General features: G+C 44.2%; 1 protein-coding gene across 1 annotated transcript in view; it reads left to right on the forward strand.

Annotated features, from left to right (window-relative positions):
• The window catches only part of LOC141129567 (vomeronasal type-2 receptor 26-like), a 124238-nt gene extending 109847 nt beyond the window's left edge, over positions 1–14391 (forward strand). Inside the window, exon 4 of the mRNA XM_073617663.1 lies at positions 13502–14391. Within this exon, the coding sequence (XP_073473764.1) occupies positions 13502–14391 (890 nt within the window). The remainder of the gene's footprint in view (positions 1–13501) is intronic.
• Positions 14392–20867: the final 6476 nt, after the last annotated feature.

The raw sequence follows: 20867 nt of genomic DNA on the forward strand, positions 1-20867 counted from the left end.
AAAATCTGTTCCAAAAGAGAAATGTTCGGGGTAAATTATAATTAATTACTCCAGACGATTAACCATCACTGCGATGCTTGAATGACAATCCCCCAAAAGAAATGTACTTATCAGATATTACTGGATTTATTGCATATCTCTGGGTATGTTGTTATCAGCAAGCCTCTGTGAATCTTCATCCAATATTAGTGGGAAGGTGTGTGGATGTCAGGTGGCTAAAATCAGCAATCACTGCATCTTTCCATCTGTATGTTGCTCGTGACAAGCAAGAAAATAAGGGTGCACATAGCGCAATCCAATTTTCCAAAAGGTATGTTTATTTAATAAACCCTCATAGATGTACATTTACAATAAAAACATAAGTTAAAAGCATAAGTAAAATTATACTTGTGAAGTCGCTCCCTCCTGATGTACCTCTTCACCGCTACAGCGGTGATCCCGGGTAAGGTAAACTGGAGAGCCAACAGCTTGATTCAATGGCATGGGTTGCTGCGTGATCAGGCCCTGAATCATTGAATCAATCATTGAATCAAGCTGTTGGCTCTCCAGTTTACCTTACCCGGGATCACCGCTGTAGCGGTGAAGAGGTACATCAGGAGGGAGCGACTTCACAAGTATAATTTTACTTATGCTTTTAACTTATGTTTTTATTGTAAGTGTACATCTATGAGGGTTTATTAAATAAGCATACCTTTTGGAAAATTGGATTGCGCTATGCGCCCCCTTATTTTCTTGCTTGTCACGAGCAACATACAGATGGAAAGATGCAATATTGGATGAAAACTCACAGAGGCTTGCTGATAACAACATACCCAGAGATATGCAATAAATCCAGTAATATCTGCTAAGTAAATTTCTTTTGGGGGATTGTCATTCAAGCATCGCGGTGATGGTTAATCGTCTGGAGTAATTAATTATAATTTACCCCGAACATTTCTCTTTTGGAGCAGATTTTCCTTCATCTTTCTCACATTTTGGCTGCCTATTTTGTCAAAAGTGGACTGTGTATCAAGTTTGAAAGACTTTCAGAATATATAAGCGCTATTAGTGTTTAAATATTTATTTTGGAACAATTTTGTTACATGTTTTTTTTTTTTTTTTCTTCCATAAATTTTTATTGAATATCAAATATAAGTGAATGTTTACAAATTGAACATTGTATATCACATACAAGAAAACAAAAATATTGTTGATAACAAAGTTATTTAGGTGATCGCCTGTACCAGAGAGGGAGACAGGATGCACAACAAACGGGGAGTTATAGGAGCCTAAACTCCTTTTGGCACATTGATAATGTGTTTAGTCGTTGTTCTATAGATATATTCAGTTACCCTGCTTTGTCTGGTACATAAATGATATCAGGGGCCCGGGTTCGAAAACGAACACGGGAAAACGTTAGCAAGAAAATATGCATAAAGACTGAAAAGAGGGCGAAAGAGAGAAAGAGAGCGGGAGAGAAGGGGAAAGAGAGAGAGAGAGAGAAAGAAATAGAGACAGAGAGAGAAAAAGTAAATAAATAAATGAATAAATAAGAAGCGGGGGAGGAATAAGGGGAAAGCAGAGCAGAGAAGAGGGGAAGAAGGGAGAGAGAGGGACACTGTAAAGAGGAGTCTGCAAATTATATATTAACAGATGAAAGTATTGAGTCCCTTCGCCTCCGCACCCCCCCGCCACCCCGGCCAAAGTCTCCTTGATTACGTTTTCATAAAATATATAAATAGTGCTCAAGTCGGCACTTTGTTTAGGGGTTGACACTTTGGAAGTAATCCAATGTTTTAAAATGAGTCCAGCATGCCCATGTAGTCGTGAATTTTTGTATCCGTTCTTGGGAAATGTGTATCAGTTCTTCCATCTCTTCTATTTTGGAAAGTTTAGCGAACCATTCTCTAATTGTTGGTGGGGTAATGGATCTCCAGTGTGTCGGAACACACAGTCTCGCTGCATTCACCATGTGCATGGCCAGAGATTTGTAATAGGCACCTTTAGACGGCGTGGTATGGTGCAACAGATATTGTGCTGGAGCATAATCTAATGTATACGTGGTGACCTGTGAGATGATGTCATGCACCTTCTTCCAAAACGGCTGAATCAAATCACAGTCCCACCAGACATGGAGCATAGTGTCTTCTGCTTTACCACATCTCCAGCACGTGTTGGGTATAGATGGTGAAAATTTGTGGAGTAAGGAGGGAGTTCTGTACCACCGCGTTTCGATTTTATAACAGTTTTCTTGGATGGCTACGTTCATGGAACCTTTGTGTGCGTATTCGTGTATAGTTTCCCAATCCTCCTTGGATAAAGAAATCTGAAGTTCCCTACCCCATGCAATGCATGCGGGATCTCTGTTAATGTTAGTCTCTTCAGATAACATTGTGTATATGAGGGATATTAAATGCCTTTGTGGCGAATTTCTTGTACAGAGGGATTCAAATGATGTGAGCTGTCTTGTCCATGTGGAATGTGAAGCTTGTGTAGTCAGGAAGTTGCGTATTTGTCTATATGACCAAAAGGGGAAAGATTTGGTTAAAGAAACATCAACCAGGTTGTCATAGGAGCAGGGGTCGCCTTTCAAAAAAAAGTGTTGCGCCCTCATATCTTTGTAGGGCCATTCATGGCTCAGAAATGTGCCTGCATTACCTGGTGGGAAATCTGGGTTTCCTTTTAACGTGGTTAAGGGCCCCAGAACCGAGGAGAGAGGTGTTAATTTACCTGCCCGTGTAAACGCTATCAAAGATGGGTAAACAAGTGGATGTGCCAATAGTACTGTTGGCCAGTGTTTAGGCGAGAGCCAGGGGAGATCTTGTACTGGGAATTGTGTGAAGGAGTTTTCTATATAAACCCATAACTTTTTGTCTTGGTGGATATTCCAGTCTACAATCCTGATGAGATGGCAGGCCAAGTAATATTTGTAAAGATCGGGTAAGCCTATTCCTCCCTTTGTCTTAATACGGGTCAGTCGAGTATATTTGATGCGTGGTGGAGAGTTCTTCCAAATGAACAGTGAACAGGCCTGTCTGTATGTCGTGAAAAATGTTGTCGGGAGATGTATGGGGGTGGTTTGCATCAAGTATAGAAAGCGTGGGAGAATAGTCATTTTAAGCAAGGCTGAACGGCCAAACCAAGAGACATTTAGTCCTGCCCAGTCCTTTAGATCTGATTTCGTTTTATTCAGAAGTACATGGAAATTGAATTTGTACAGGTCTGCCAGTTTAGTGGTAATCCGGATGCCCAGGTATGTGATAGCCTCTCTCTCCCATCGGAATGGGAAAGAGCTCTGGCAGCATTCTGTGTCCTGTGTGGAGAGTGATATATTCAATGCATGTGATTTCGCGTAGTTAACTTTAAAATTTGACAGAGCCCCAAAGTGTTCTATGTCTTTCAATAGGTTTGCAAGGGTAATGAGAGGTGACCTGAGTGATAGCAGGATGTCGCCTGCATAAGCGGCTACCTTGAATTCCCTGTCCCCTATTTGAATTCCTTTAATATCAGCGTTTGATCTTAGTTTGTTTAAAAAGGGTTCCAAGGTAAGGACATATATCAGGGGGGACAAGGGACAGCCCTGGCGGGTGCCGTTGCCTATGGTGAAGGCGTCCGACAAGTGGCCATTCACCCGTACACGCGCGGTAGGGTTAGAGTATAATGCCAGAATCTGAGACAGCATGCGCGATCGAAGACCTATCGTTTTCAGGGCCTCGCGCATGTAGTCCCAGGCCATTCTGTCGAACGCCTTCTTCGCGTCCAACGACAGAAAAAATCCTGGTGTTTTAGATGATGTCATTCAGTGGTGAACATTCAATGCACGTATAGTGTTGTCCCTAGCCTCTCTGTCTGGGACAAAACCCACCTGGTCTAAGGAGATGAGGCCTGGAAGGAGGGGTAGTAATCTATTGGCCAGGATCTTTGCGTATAGCTTTATATCCACATTAAGCAAAGCGATTGGTCTGTAATTTGATACTTCCGTGACATCTTTACCTTCCTTAGGGATGGCTATTATATGTGCGTCTAACATGTGTCCTGTGGGTACGTTGGGTGCTGAGAGGGCATTAAAGGTAGAGAGCATCCTGGAAGACAGAACGTCCATGAAACATTTATAATACTGTAGTGAGAACCCATCAGGGCCTGGGCTCTTGCCCGGTTTCATCTGTTTCATGGCGATCTGTAGTTCCTGTTCGGAAAGAGGGCTCTCCATCTCCTCCGCCTGTTGTTCAGTAATTGTACGTGGGCTAAATTGGGTTAAAAAATCCTCAATTTCTGCCCTCCTTGTTTCCTGGGATATTGGGTTTGTGTCTTCTGACCTTAGGTTATACAGCCCAGAATAGTAATGTTCAAAACTTTTAGCTATGTCCTCATTGGTTGCATGCAACAAACCATGTCGGTCGCGTATGTGGTGAATTGTGAGAGAATTTCTAGAGACTTGCACTGCCCTTGCTAGAAGTCTTCCACTTTTATTACCGTGGTCGTAAAATACTTTCTGACGGAGTGCATATTGACGTTTTGTACGTTTCCCCAGTTCCTCTAGCAAGAGTGAGCGAGTGTGTAAGAGATCCTGCAACGCTGTTTGAGAACGCGAGTGTTTGTGAAGCGTTTCTAGTCTGTGTATTTTATCTGTCAATGTCTGGATTGTTTCCTGATGTTTCCGTTTAGCATCCTCTGCTAGAGCCAATAGTTCTCCCCGGACCACACACTTATGAGCCTCCCATAATGAGGTTGGTGAGATATCCGGTGTGTCATTTTCGGTGAAGTACTGCTGAATTCGTGTTTTGAGTCTAGAAAGATTCTGAGGATCTTTCAGTAGGGAGGGATTTAATCTCCAGGTTTTAGTTCTGCACTCTGTTTCGGGGAAGGTCAAAGTGCATGAGATCGGATGGTGATCTGACAGGAACATTGGCTCTATCTGTGTAAGGTAGGTTAAATCTCTTTGGGAGAGAAAAAAGTAATCTATCCTAGAGTACTTCTGAAAAGGGGTAGAATAGAACGTATAATCCCTTTCTGTAGGGAATAATGTGGGCCATGTATCATGTAAATTTAGGGATTGTAGTTGCGGTTTGATCTGACGTAGGGCCCTGTAAGTCAATGTGGATGTGCCTGATGAGGTGTCTATGTCAGGGTTCAGCGGTACATTGAAGTCCCCTCCCAGGACGATCACCCCCTCTTTAAAAGTGGACAGTAGGTTGCATACTTTTCTCATAAATGAGACTTGATGTTCATTTGGGCAATATATATTGGCTAGTGTTACCGGTTTGGAGGCGAGTTGACCTTTGATAAAAAGGTATCTACCCTCTGAGTTTATGAGGGAGTCTGTCATATTAAAGTGGGCATATTTGGAAATCAAAATGGATACTCCCTTAGTTTTCGCGGAAACATTAGTCGAATGAATTGCTGTCTGATACAGGTGATTGGTAAGTTTGGGTATAGAGTCGGATCTAAAGTGGGTCTCTTGAAGGAAGATGAACTGAGCCTTATGCTTCGAGAGTGCAGACAAGACCTGTGACCTTTTCTCTAGGATATTTAACCCTTTCACATTGAGCGAAACGCATTTTAGTGTCAGGGGAGATTCTTTTTTTGGAATCTTCTGCATGATTTATTGTAGCGAAGCCCTAAAAGGGTTTGGTATGTCAAGGAGTAGGAGAGACTCAAAGTCTCCGCCGAGGGCTTATCTAGGGGGCAGAATAGGCGGGTCGGGTGTCTCAAACACAAGGGAAGGAAGGTTAGAAAAAAAAGAAGAGGAAGAGAAAGAAAAAAGAGAAAGAAAAAAAAAAAAAAAAAGAAAAGAGAGAGAACGGGGTTAGTTAGAAGAAATGAAGAGAAAAAAGTAAAGTTGTGAAAGAGTAGATACCGGAGGTGAAAATAGCAAATCTATATCACCTAGATAAATGAGGGGAATAGAGCTGGTAGGGTAGCTAAAGCAGTATAAATACTGCCGCTCAGGGAATGATAGTATGGGCGAGACCGACATGACCCCGCAACACCAAGGACTTAAAAGTGTATATGATCTAAAGGTGAGTCCCGGAAGCCTGAAGCATAGGATAACAAGGCCAATAACAAATAATAAACCAGCAACATAAGATTGACTGTAAATTTACTGTAAACAGTAGAAACATTATTTCGCAAATTTCTTGCCACATAAACCCGAATTATCCACCCCCAACTCATGTTGATGTTATGTAATATTTCTAAACTAATAACCAAAAACCAAACCAACATTTTCCTTTTATATTTCACTCAAAAGATATCTGACTGTTCTGTGTGCACTGTTCTTCAGGAGAAAGGGGTTAGTCATTAGCAAGAGGTTAATTTCCATGTAGTCTTGCTGTAAAAAAAAAACAAAAAAAAACAGAAAACCCCCCACAACTGAAAGCTTTGACACTCTAATATTGCTAAGATGAATTGTATCATGGTTTATGTTAGCATCTATTCCCATCGTTGGTGGAGGGAAAGGGCGAGGCTTAAAGCCCTGTCCGGAAATGGCATGGTTCTGCATGCTATATGGCATAAGCGCTGCAGTATCTCACATTGGAGGCGCTAAAAGATTGGAATTTGATTAATCCGCAGATTGGGGGTACCGATCCCATAGGCGGCCCAATGCCTGCTAATTTAGATTTGCTAATATAGATTTATATTATGGGAGGTTGTATTGCCATGATGTGCCAGACTGTCCGGAATAGGGTCAGTGCCACACCCCCGCCCCCTCCCCACCATATACCAGCATATTCTCTTAGTAAAATAAAAAAAAATTAAAATAAAAAAATAAAAAAAAATTTCACTTGTTTGGAGGTAGTCATCTTATTAGGATCAAGTCCTTGAATTTAGGTCCTTATTTAGGCTGAAAAATAAGGTGTTGAGAGTGAGTAGGTCAAAAACTGTCAATTTTCTCCATTACGCAGTTCTGGGTAGGCTCAACAAGTAGAACAAGTGCCCATTGTACCTCTATGTATCTTACAAAGGCACGGGGGAGATTCGGGTTGATTAAGTAATGTTAGTTGTGTACAAGAAGTGTGAGGGAAAAAAAAAAAGGAAAAGAAAACCCCCAAAACAGGAAGGGAAGAAACATTTCGGATAACAGTAGTGGTGGTACCCCTAGAGCGGTACTTGCGTGTCACAGCGTTGTTTTAAGAATCCTGCCGGTCTCTGCGTGGGGTTCCTGGACTTCGGTGATTCAGGTCTCTGTGCATGGCGCGAGGTTCAGGTGAAGTAGGATCCAGTCTGCGGCGCCTCGAGCGGTGTCTTTGGGCTTTCGGTGATGGGATAGCGGAAACTTGGTACCAGGGTTCACTTGGAAAATAGAAGGCATACCATTCTGGCAATTCAATTTGAGGTAGGCCAAGCTGGTCGCAGAATGAATGCAGATCTTCTGGTGTGCGTAGCAGTGCAGAGCGGCCCCTGGCGGAAGCAGACAGAGCAAATGGGAACTTCCACCTGTACTGGATATTACGTGAGCGGAGAGCTTCCAGAAGCGGGCGCAATGCTCGCCTGTTTTGCAATGTAATTTGGGACAGATCTTGAAAAAGTTTGATTTCAGCGCCGTTGTACAGAATACGCCCTCTTTCTCTTGCTTTTCTGAGAATTTCCTCTTTAAGTGGAAAGTTCACAATACAACATATGACGTCCCTCGGGGGTTCAGAGTCTCTGGGTGGGGGTCGCAGTGCACGGTGGGCTCTCTCCATTTCAATGGGGGAGTCTGCTGGGCATCCCAGGAGATTATTGAAAATGGAGCAAATAGCCTGTGGTATGGCTGCTGGTTCGATCACCTCTGGGACCCCTCTCACACGTACATTATGCCTGCAACCGCGGTTATCAAGATCCTCTACGTGGCGATGGAGTTCTAGAAGATGTGGTAGTTGAGCATCATATGTGTGCTGCACTTGTTTAATGGCTGCTGTGTGTAACTGTGATGTTTGTTCCACAGTATCTAGGCGGTGAGCTATTGCTTGCACATCAGCTTTTAGGTCTGATATAGCTGCTGCTAGGGAGCTTTTAATATCCAGTGCTACAGCTTGTAGGTCAGGGAGGCTCACAGGGAGGAAAGATCTCTCGGTGCCTGTGTCCTCCTTTTCTGCCTGCATGTCAGAGCCGCTACTCGGTGAGTGTGGTGCAGAGGCCTGTGAGGCCTGTGAGGCCTGTGAAGCCACGGACTTGCCTGAGCCCCGGGTCCGGAAGATGTCCGGGATGTTGTGGCTGAGCTGCGTGTCCATTTGGGTCCCCGTGCGGGGGGTGGAGGCACTCCTATTGGGCTTCCCCATCTCAGTATTACTGGCTCCAGGTCCTGGGAAAAAGCAGATTAATCCTCGGTCTGCGGGAGAGCTCCATTTATGTGGCCATCTCGGGTCTCGTCCAGGCCACGCCCCTCATGTTTTTTATTATAGTAACAGTTTGGTTGATATTGTATTTTCACCGTGAGCGCTGAGGGAGAGATACCTATAGTTGTTTGATTATTTCTCAATTTTTGTCAATGTAAAAATCATCATTTTTTTGCTAAAAAATTACTTAAAGCTTCCAAACATTTTATATGTTCTTTTTTAGTCGAGACCTTTAAGAATAAAATGGTGGTCATTGCAACTTTTTGTGTTACACAATATTTGTGCAGCAATTTTCCAAATGCAACCTCCCTGTTTATCCCTCTGCCCCCTTGTCCATTCTGCTGCCCCCCGTCCACCTGCTACCTCCCTGTCTACCCCTCTGCCCCCTTGTCCATTCTGCTTCCCCCCCTGTCCATCCTGCTACCTCCCTGTCTACCCCTCTGCCCCCTTGTCCATTCTGCTGCCCCCCCTGTCCACCCTGCTACCTCCCTGTCTGCCCATTCTGCCCCCTTGTCCATTCTGCTGCCCCCTGTCCATCCTGCTACCTCCCTGTCTGCCCCTCTGCCCCTTTGTCCATTCTGCTGCCCCCCCTGTCCATTCTGCTACCTCCCTGTCTGCCCCTCTGCCCCCTTGTCCATTCTGCTGCCCCCCCTGTCCATCCTGCTACCTCCCTGTCTGCCCCTCTGCCCCTTTGTCCATTCTGCTGCCCCCCTGTCCATCCTGTTACCTCCCTGTCTACCCCTCTGCCCCTTGTCCATTCTACTGAGCCCCTGTCCCTCCTGCTACCTTCCTGTCTGCCCCTCTGCCCCTTATACATTCTGCTGCTCCCTGTCCCTCCCGCTGCCCCTTTGTCCATTTGGCTTGCCCCCTGTTCATTCTGCTGCCCCATTGCTCATTTTGCTGCCCCCTGTCCATTCTGCTGCTCCTTATCTACCCCCCTGTCCATCCTGCTGCCACTTTAAACCACCCAAAAGTGTCCAAGGTACTTTTACAATGTACAGGTGATACTCAAAAAACTAGAATATCGTGAAAAAGTTCATTTATTTCACTAATGCAACTTAAAAGGTGAAACTAATATATGAGATAGACTGATTACATGCAAAGCAAGATAGTTCAAGCTGCGATTTGTCATAATTGTGATGATTATGGCTTACAGCTCATGAAAACCTCAAATCCACAATCTCAGAAAATTAGAATATTACATGCAATCAATAAAACAAGGATTGTACATATGTATGCTTATAACAAGGATTGTACATATGTATGCTTATACTGAAAAGTATAAGCATACATTTGTACTCAGTTCTTGGTTTGGGCCCTTTTGCAGCAATTACTGCCTCAATGCGGTGTGGCATGGAAGCTATCAGCCTGTGGCACTGCTGAGGTGTTATGGAAGACCAGGATGCTTCAATAGCGGCCTTCAGCTCTTCTGCATTGTTCGGTCTCATGTCTCTCATCTTTCTCTTGGCAATGCCTCATAGATTCTCTATGGGGTTCAGGTCAGGCAAGTTTGCTGGCCAATCAAGCACAGTAATCCCACGGTCATTGAACCAGGTTTTGGTGCTTTTGGCAGTGTGGGCAGGTGCCAAGTCCTGCTGGAAAATGAAGTCAGCATCCCCATAGAGCTTGTCTGTGGAAGGAAGCATGAAGTGCTCAAAAATCTCCTGGTAGAAGGCTGTGTTGACCCTGGACTGAATGAAGCACAGTGGACCAACACCAGCAGATGACATGGCTCCCCAAATCAACACAGACTGTGGAAACTTCACACTGGACTTCAAGCATCTTGCAGTGTGTGCCTCTCCATTCTTCCTCCATACTCTGGCTCCTTGGTTTCCAAATGAGATGCAAAATTTGCTCTCATAAGAAAAGAGGACTTTGGACCACTGAGCAACAGACCAGGTCTGTTTTTCTTTAGCCCAGGTAAGACGCTTCTGACGTTTGTTTGTTGTTCATGAGTGGATTGACAAGAGGAATACGACAGTTGAAGCCCATGTCCAGGATCCGTCTGTGTGTGCAGGCTCTTGATGCACTGACTCCAGCCTCATTCCCTCCTTGTGAAAGTCCCCAACACTTTTGAATGGCCTTTTCCTGACAATCCTCTCCAGGCTGCGGTCATCCCTGCTGCTTGTGCACCTTTTTCTTCCCCACTTTTCCCTTCCACATAACTTTCTATTAATGTGCTTTGATACAACACTTTGGGAACATTCAACTTCTGTTGCAATTACCTTTTGAGGCTTTCCCTCCTTATGGAGGGTATCAATGATGGTTTTTTGCACAACTGTCAGGTCAGCAATCTTTCCCGTGATTGTGATTCCTACTGAACCAGACTGAGAGACCATTTAAAGGCTCAGGAACCCTTTGCAGGTGTTCTGGCTTAATTAGCTGATTAGAGTGGGACACTTTGAGCCTAGAATATTGCACCTTTTCACAATATTCTAATTTTCTGAGATTGTGGATTTGGGGTTTTCATGAGCTGTAAGCCATAATCATCACAATTATGACAAATCATGGCTTGAACTATCTTGCTTTTGCATGTAATCAGTCTATCTCATATATTAGTTTCACCTTTTAAGTTGCATTAGTGAAATAAATGAACTTTTTCACGATATTCTAATTTTTCGAGTATCACCTGTATACTACAAAAATAAAAAATAAACGTTGCTGTGCACCAGAAAAGTGTTTGGGTTCGGCTTGAAGAAAAGGTGGCAACTCTAAATGAAAGGTCCTCCTTATGGAGAGATCTGGGGTCTATCTCTCCTCTAGGCTGGAAAGATTGTGATAAAAAAAAAAGCAATTTCAGCCTTTCCACTTGAACACACGTCAGTGTTTACAACTGCTGGGGCCGGACATGACGTCATAACACCACGTCCAGCCTTCGAAGGTCATAGAGACTGCTGGGGACCATCTGGTCCTTGATATTCTCTATGGTGAACTTCCACCACCGGCCGATTCCTTCTCCAGATCTCCCAGAGGGTGGACATCCTCTTCCGCCGCCTGTTAAAACAATCAAGCAGCTGAACAGCTATGATTGTTTTTTATTGTGCAGGGAATCAGCGGCAGAAAAAAAAGATATTTGAATGATGACTGTAGCTGCACCCGTCATCCTGACATCACCAGTAAAAGCCCAGGACGTCATATGATGTACTGCGGGCGGGAAGTGATATAAGGGCCAGTTTATAATACATGCAGTCCAGTGCGTTTTTTTTCTTGTAACAGTGGCAGCCCGTCCATAGGGGGCGCACAGGCATCGTTGCCCCCTATCCATGAGTGCGCCCCCTAATCTACATGCAGGGCACTTGATCGCATGAGTTTCAATGTTTTTTTTTTTGTTTTTTTTTTTTAGAAGCACGTGGTTAGAGCCCGAGGCTCTAATTGGCTGCAAAAAAGGGTGCACTGCGCCCCAAACCCACCCAGTTGTGAGTCATTGGCGAATGAATATTCCGAAGACCCGATTGGCCAGAAGGAGAAGACGGAGGCCGGGACACGGAAGAGACAGAGGGGGGGGAGTCGCCGCCGTTGATGGATTCAAACATGGCAAAGAGCCTGACCTGCACAGGGTAAGTGGGCCGGCGACCGGAGGGGGGTATGGTGCGCAGTGGTGGGCTGGAGTGATGGGGGGTGGGGTCCGGAGTCCAGTCCATTTGCCACCCCCCCAATTGATAAAGCACCAGTCACCACTGGATTGTAATAATTGTGGAAGACAATAGAACAATAAGAAAACTTCACAGCAGCTGAAATGTAAAGACTGATCAGGTCCATTAGAGATACACTATATTACCAAAAGTATTGGGACACCTGCCTTTACACGCAAATTTAATGACATCCCAGTCTAAGTCCGTAGGGTTCAATATTGAGTTGGCTCCGCCCTTTGCAGCTATAACAGCTTCAACTCTTCTGGGAAGGCCGTCCACAAGGTTTAGGAGGGTGTCTATGGGAATGTTTGACCATTCTTCCAGAAGAGCATTTGTGAGGTCAGGCACTGATGTTGGAGGAGAAGACCTGGCTCACAGTCTCCATTCTAATTTATCCCAAAGGTGTTCTATCGGGTTCAGATCAGGACTCTGTGCAGGCAAGTCAAGTTCCTCCACCCCAAACTCGCTCATCCATGTCTTTATGGACCTTGTTTGTGCACTGGTCCAAATCATTTGGTGGAGGGGGGATTATGGTGTGGGGGGAGGGGGGATTATGGTGTGGGGTTGTTTTTCAGCAATTGGACTTGGCTCCTTAGTTCCACTGAAGGGAACTCTTAAGGCTTCAGCATACCAAGACATTTTGAACAATTTCATAGTCCCAACTTTGTGGGAACAGTTTGGAGATGGTCCCTTCCTGTTCCAACATGACTGTGCACCAGTGCAAAAAGCAAGGTCCATAATGACATGGATGAGCGAGTTTGGGGTGGAGCAACTTGACTGGCCTTCACAGAGTCCTGACCTCAACCCAATAGAACACCTTTGGGATGAATTAGAGTGGAGACTGCGAGCCAGGCCTTCTCATCCAACATCAGTGCCTGACCTCACAAATGCTCTTCTGGAAGAATGGTCAAACATTTCCATAGACACACTCCTAAACCTTGTGGACGGCCTTCCCAGAATAGGTGAAGCTGTTATAGCTGCAAAGGGCGGAGCCAACTCAATATTGAACCCTTCGGACTAAGACTGGGATGTCATTAAAGTTCATGTGCGTGTAAAGGCAGGTGTCCCAATACTTTTGGTAATATAGTGTATATATAAGTGCTGGAGCTCATGTCATTAATAAGACGACACAGATATCTTCTAGATTTTTGTCATTGTTTTTTGTGTGCTGTAATGTCTGTTTCTGATGTGTTTAACCCCTTCAATACCGGACACTTCACCCCCTTCCTGTCCAGGCCAATTTTCAGCTTTCAGCGCTCTCACACTTTGAATGACAATTACTCAGACACATTTCTCTTTGTTACTGTTATAGAAATTTGCAAATAAATAATCTTTCTTCATATATTTAGGCCAAAATGTATTCTGTTCCATTTCTCTGGTGAAAATAGCCCAAACCAGTGAATATTATTTGTGTGAAAGTTATAGAGTCTACAGACTATGGGATATATTGTATATGTGAAAATCGATCAATCCTGATGTAGTGACGGCCGATCTCATTTCGTGAGGCCCTAAAATGTACTGATTGAAACTCTGACCCCGATGTTCATTGTGTTTGTATTGTTCTTCTTGCAGACAGTGAAAACTGCATGAAATGTCCTGATGAAGAATGGCCAAATGAGAAGAAGGATCGGTGTGTTCCAAGACTGGTGGAATTTCTCTCCTACACTGATACCATTGTTGTAGTATTTTCGGCTGTCTCCATCCTCTGTTGTCTTCTGACTGGTTTAATATTGAGGATATTTATACATCACCAGGACACCCCCATTGTTAAAGCTAATAACCGGAACCTGAGCTATCTTCTCCTGGTCTCCATCATGCTGAGCTTCCTCTGTGTCTTCTTGTTCCTCGGCCATCCAGTAGATGTGACCTGCATGCTCCGTGTCACCTCTTTTGGTGTCATCTTCTCAGTTGCCGTCTCTTCTCTTCTTGCCAAAAGTATCATGGTGTGTATTGCTTTTAAAGCCACCAAACCTGGGAGTCCCTGGAGGAAATGGATGGGAGCCAAACTACCCACTTTTATCATTTGTGTCTTATCACTGGTTCAAGTCATAATCTGTGTCACTTGGTTGTCTATTTCTCCTCCCTTCCAGGATCAGGACACTCACTTTTATCGGGGGAAGATCATCATTCAGTGTAATGAGGGTTCAGTTATTGGCTTCTACTCTGTCCTGGGATATATGGGGCTTCTGGCAGCTGTGAGTTTCATTATCGCTTTTTTAGCCAGGACATTACCGGACAGTTTTAATGAAGCCAAGTACATCACCTTCAGCATGCTGGTGTTCTGCAGTGTCTGGATTGCCATGATCCCGGCCTATCTGAGTACCAGAGGGAAATACATGGTGGCTGTGGAGGTTTTTGCTCTAATAGCCTCAAGTTCTGGACTTCTTGGTTGTATATTTTTCCCAAAATGTTACATAATTCTGTTCAGACCTGACCTGAATACAAAAACATTTATCCACTAATAAGTATGGACCATGGCTGAGTTACCAGTAGTTATAGCATTATCTCTATTATTGTTAATTGTAGTATTTTGCTAATGTATTGAGAATGAACATTATTAAATCTGAACATTTCATACTTACCTCTTAGGTGGACGGTGGATTTAATTTTTGTTCTGCACACTGCTGGGATCAGACATGTTGGGTTTGTTGGAATCCTTGTCTCCTGTGGAGTGTAGTGGTTCCTCCCACCAGCCGTTATATCATTAGAGAATAGTGTGGTCACTTAGTGAGGGGGAACCACAGAGAATAGAGGGGGACAAAGTATCCAAAACACCCTAAAGTGTCAGATACCCGAGACACCCATCACCCATCGCTCTTCAAGAGAGGGAAGATGTCACCCACCGCCTTCCAGAAAGATCAATAATGATGCCAATGTACTATGTGCAAACGAGAAGATCTGGACAGCCGCACTCCAGGAAGTAATAATCCAAGTTTCTTTATTTTAAAATCAGGAACACATCAGATACAGGACATCATAGACAGAGTGTACAGATCATAGGCTAACGCGTTTCACACTTGTCCAAGTGCTTACTCATAGCTCATGATGCCATTTTAGTTGCGGGATCAAATATCTATGTAGATGTATCTGTCTATATTAATAATTATAATTTGATTGGTGAATTCTAAAATGATTATTAATATTAGTTAAAGTTGATGAGAGCACGTTCTCAGGAATTTCACATTTTAAGTGATAGGGTGACTTCATTTTAACTACTTGCTGACCGCGGCACGCACATATACATCGACAGAATGGCACAGGCAGGCAAATGGACGTACCTGTACTTCCCTTTGAATTTTGCCACCTATCGGGTGTGGGAGAGCGCCCGCGGGTCCCGCAAACTTGATGTTCGCCGGCAGCCCGCGATTGCGGCGAGTAATGGCAGAATGAGGAGATGTAAACAAGGCATTTCCCTGTTCTGCCTAGCAACATGACAGAGGTCTACTGCTCCCTGTCATTGGGAGCAGTGATCTCTGTCATGTTGTAGTGAGCCCATCCCCCCCACAGTTAGAATCACTCTCTAGGACACACTTAACTCCTTGATCGCCCCCTAGTTTTTAACCCCTTCCCTGCCAGTGACATTTATACACTAATCAGTGGCTATTTGTAGCTCTGATCACTGTATAAATGACAATGGTTCCAAAATAGTGTCAAAAGTGTCCGATGTGTCCGCCATAATAGTTAACTATAGTTAACTATTTGTGTTACAATGACTTTAATTGTATGTTACATAAAAGTAAAGCTGGCCACACACTGTGCAGCCAGATTCCTCCATTCACACAAATGAGCTGGATGAAGGAATCCACATAGAGGTCCCCCCAGCCTGCTAACGGGCATTTAAGGAGGAAAAAGAAAATGGGACTAAATGTGCCACAAAGAGGTCATATAAATGTACAAAGGTCAAATAGAAATGTAAACTTTTTTTGTACAAATAAAAACACAATTAAATCACCTCCAGTGTATAACATGTACATGAAGTATCTATCTGATATTTATGTTGGCGTTGCGAATCGAAACGTTTTGTGGGAAATTTGCTTCCTCGGTATCCACGCCTTTTGTACATTCACACAACATCGTTATTCTACAAAAGGAGATTACAAAACGGAAGTATACAGGCGCAGCTCATAAAATTAGAATATTATCAAAAAGTTCATTTATTTCAATAACTCAATTCAAAAAGTGAAACTCATATATTATATATATAGATGTGTTACACACAGAGCGATCTATTTCAAGTATTTCTTTCTTTAACCGCTTCAGCCCCGGAAGATTTTACCCCCTTCCTGACCAGAGCACTTTTTGAAATTCGGCACTGCATTGCTTTAACTGACAATTGCGCGGTCGTGCAACGTTGTACCCAAACAAAACTGACGTCCTTTTTTTTACCACAAATAGAGCTTTATTTTGGTGGTATTTGATCACCTCTGCAGTTTTTATTTTTTGCATTATAAACAAAAAAAAGCGACAATTTTGAAAAAAACACAATATTTTTTTACTTTTTGCTATAATAAATATCCCCCAAAAATATATATAAAAATTATTTTTTTCCTCAGTTTAGACTGATACATATTCTTTTACATATTTTTGGTTAAAAAAATCGCAATAAGCGTATATTGATTGGTTTGCGCAAAGGTTATAGCTTCTACAAAATAGGGGATAGTTTATGGCATTTTTATTTAAAATTTTTATATTAGTAATGGGGGCGATCTGCGATTTTTATCATAATTGTGACATTATGGTGGACAGATCGGACACTTTAGACACTATTTTGGGACCACTGTCATTTATACAGCAATATAAAAATGCGTTGATTACTGTGTAAATGACACTGGCAGGGAAGGGGACAACCACTAGGGGGCAATGAAGGGGTTAAGTGTGTCCCAGGGAGTGATTCTAAGTGTGAGGGGGCTGGGCTTCAACACACAGGGCAGTGATCACTGCTCTCGATGACAGAGAGCTGTGATCTCTGTCCTGTCACTAGGCAGAATGGGGAAATGCTTTGTTTACAAAAGCATCTCCCCGTTCTTCCTCTCCATGACACGATTGCGGGGACCCAGCAGACATTGAGTCCATGGGACCCACGGTCACGGTTTATGGAGACCCCGGCGGTGCGCCTGCGCTTGCGACACCGCTTTTTAAATGGGACGTATCTGTACACCCTGTTGCCTGCCAGTGCCATTCTGCTGACGTAAATTGGCATGCGCTGGTCAGCAAGCGGTAAAAGTTTAATGATTATGACTTACAGCGAGTGACACCCTGAAATTCAGTATCTCAGAAAATTTGAATATTACATAAGATCAAGAAAAAAAAGGATTTTTAATACAGAAATGTTGTCTTAGTGAGAAGTCTGTCCATGTACAGTATAGTATGCACTCAATACTTGGTCGGGGCTCCTTTTGCATGAATGACGGCATCAATGTGGCGTGGCATGGAGGAGATCAGCCTGGGGCGCTGCTGAGGTGTTATGGAAGCCCAGGTTGCTTTGATATCGGCTTTGAGCTTGTCTCCATTGTTGGGTCTGATGTCTCTCATCTTCCTCTTGACAATACCCCACAGATTCTCTATGGGGTTTAGGTCAGGTGAGTTTGCTGGCCAATCATAGTTACATAGTTACATACAGTAGGTGAGGTTGAAAAAAGACACAAGTCCATCAAGTCCAACCTATGTGTGTGATTATGTGTCAGTATTACCTTACATATCCCTGTATATTGCGGTCATTCAGGTGATTATCTAATAGTTTCTTGAAGCTATCAATGCTCCCCGCTGAGACCACCGCCTGTGGAAGGGAATTCCACATCCTTACCGCTCTTACAGTAAAGAACCCTCTACGTAGTTTAAGGTTAAACCTCTTTTCTTCTAATTGTAATGAGAGGCCTCAAGTCTTATTAAACTCTCTTCTGAGAAAAAGTTTTATCCCTATTGTGGGGTCACCAGTACAGTATTTGTAAATTGAAATCATATCCCCTCTCAAGCGTCTCTTCTTCAGAGAGAATAAGTTCAGTGCTCGCAACCTTTCCTCATAACTAAGATCCTCCAGACCCTTTATTAGCTTTGTTGCCCTTCTTTGTACTTGCTCCATTTCCAGTACATCCTTCCTGAGGACTGGTGCCCAGAACTAGACAGCATACTCCAGGTGCGGCCGGACCAGAGTCTTGTAGAGCGGGAGAATTATCGTTTTATCTCTGGAGTTGATCCCCCTTTTAATACATGCCAATATTCTGTTTGCCTTATTAGCAGCAGCTTGGCATTGCATGCCATTGCTGAGCCTATCATCTACTAGGACCCCCAGGTCCTTTTCCATCCTAGATTCCCCCAGAGGTTCTCCCCCCATTGTATAGATTGCATTCATATTTTTGCCACCCAAATGCATTATTTTACATTTTTCTACATTGAACCTCATTTGCCATGTAGTCGCCCACCCCATTAATATGTTCAGGTCTTTTTGCAAGGTTTCCACATCCTGCGGAGAAGTTATTGCCCTGCTTAGCTTAGTATCGTCTGCAAATACAGAGATTGAACTGTTTATCCCATCCTCCAGGTCGTTTATGAACAAATTAAATAGGATTGGTCCCAGCACAGAACCCTGGGGAACCCCACTACCCACCCCTGACCATTCTGAGTACTCCCCGATCGCAGGGTTTAGGCCTGACTCTGTGGATGCTGCAGTTATGTGTGCTTAGTGTTTTGTAAGTGTCAGTGATCGATCGATACTGCACTTGGGTGGGCTGGGCTGGGCCGGGCGGAGGGGCAAAACGCAGGTGCTAGCAGGTATCTGGGCTGATCCCGCTAACACTGCGTTTGTGGGAACCCTAAACTGCTGGGGACACTAGTATAGATCTGATCTGATCAGATATTGATCCGTTCAGATACTATACCACTAAGGGAGGTGTATGCTGCGTGCGTGGGTGTTAGCGGTACTGGCACTAACATGACGCTGCCTGGGGGATGCAGACCCTATCTGACCCTAAAACCTAACTGATATCACCTGCCGGGTGATCAGGGGGTTAAACCTTTATTAGGTAATAAACGGCGGGTGCCCTGACACTATACAAAATAAACTAACTAACCAGCATCACCCTTCACAGTTATACTGAGATCACTGCTGAAAGGGTTAACTAGGGGGCAATCAAGGGGTTAAAACATTTACTAGGTAGTATATGGGGGTCTCTGACGCTATAAAACGCTGACGGCGAACCTATATATTTACCTCCCTAACTAGCGTCACCAGTGACACTAATACAGCGATCAGAAAAAAAGTGATTGCTTAGTGACACTGGCGACAGGGGGTGATCAAGGGGTTAAAACTTTATTACGGGGGTTAGGGGGGTACCCTAGACCTAAAGGGGGCTAACACTAACTGCCCTACCACTTATAACTGTCACAAAATGACACCAATGTAATAATCAGGAAAAAAAAACTGATATTGGTGTCACTGTGACGGGGGGTGATCAGGGGGTGATCGGGGGGTGATATGTGTGCCTAGTGTGTTTTACTGTAAGTGTAGTGTTGTGCCCGCGGGAAGCAGATCACGTACCAGGTACGTGATTTTGCCTGCCCGTGCCATTCTGCCGCAGTATAACTGCGTTAGGCGGTTCGGCAAGTGGTTAATATATTCTTCTTTCCCTGCTTCTTCTTCCATCTTCTTCTGGTCTTCCTTTGTTTTTCTTCTTCCTCCATCTTGTTCTTCCCCCGCTTCCTCTATCTGCCTCTGCTTCTTCCACCGGTCTTCTCCTCTGGTATTCTCCTCTGGCATCTTCCTCTGGCTTGTTCTTCCCCGCTTCGACCTCTGGACGATCCGCCTCAATGGGAGTCTCCTGCTGTGTGACGCTTCTGTTCTTGTGACAGATCTTATATAACTGAGGGAGGGGCCACCCGGTGACCCCGCCCCCCTCTGATGCACGGGGACATCCCTATGGAGGAAGATGCTGGAGGAGAAGACCGGAGGAAGATGCCAAAGGAGAAGACCGGAGGAAGAAGCAGAGAAAGATAGAGGAAGAGGCGGGGGAAGAACAAGATGGAGGAAGAAGAAGAAAACCGAAGGAAGACCAGAAGAAGATGGAAGACGAAGCGGGGAAAGAAGAAGACATTAATAAAGGAATTGTCAAAAAACGGCTATTGTCTTTTTTAAAATTTTTGACACTTTTTTTGTGAAATGGTAGGGGTACATTTGTACCCCATTACCATTTCACACAGGGGGGAGGCTGGGATCTGGGGGTCCCCTTGTTAAAGAGGGGGTTCCAGATTCTGATAAGCCCCCCGCCTGCAGACCCCCACAACCACCGGGCAAAGGTTGTGGGGATGAGGCCCTTGTCCCCATCAACATGGGGACATCCTCCCCATGTTGAGGGCATGTGGCCTGGTACGGTTCAGGAGGAGGGGGGCACTCTCTCGTCCCCCTCTCTTCCTGCGGTCTGCCAGGTTGCGTGCTCAGATAAGGGTCTGGTATGGATTTTGAGGGGGACCCCATGCCATTTTCTTTTTAATTTTGGTGCGGGGTTCCCCTTAATATCCATACCAGACCTGAAGGGCCTGGTATGGAATTTGGGGGGACCCCCACGCATTTTTTTTTACATTTTGGTTTGGGGTTCCCCTTTAATATTCATACCAGACCCAAAGGGCCTGGTAATGGACTGTGGGGGAATTCCATGCCATTTTTTTAATGACTTTTATGTATATTGCGGGACCCGACAACAGACGCGAGCACTTTTAAATGACTTTTTTTCCTTTAGAAATGTCATTTTGCTGTGGTACTGTTCTAAACACGGGAAACATGCGCCACTTTACAAGCATACTATAGACACCCCCCAGGTACAAAATTTAAAGGAATATTTCACTTCTATTGTTTCACTTTAAACATTATTAAAATCACTGCTCCCGAAAAAACGGGCCTTTTTAAAACTTTTTTTTTGCATTGATACATGTCCCCTGGGGCAGGACC

The sequence above is a fragment of the Aquarana catesbeiana genome, linkage group LG02 (assembly GCF_042186555.1).
Source record: "Aquarana catesbeiana isolate 2022-GZ linkage group LG02, ASM4218655v1, whole genome shotgun sequence".
Taxonomy (NCBI): domain Eukaryota; kingdom Metazoa; phylum Chordata; class Amphibia; order Anura; family Ranidae; genus Aquarana; species Aquarana catesbeiana.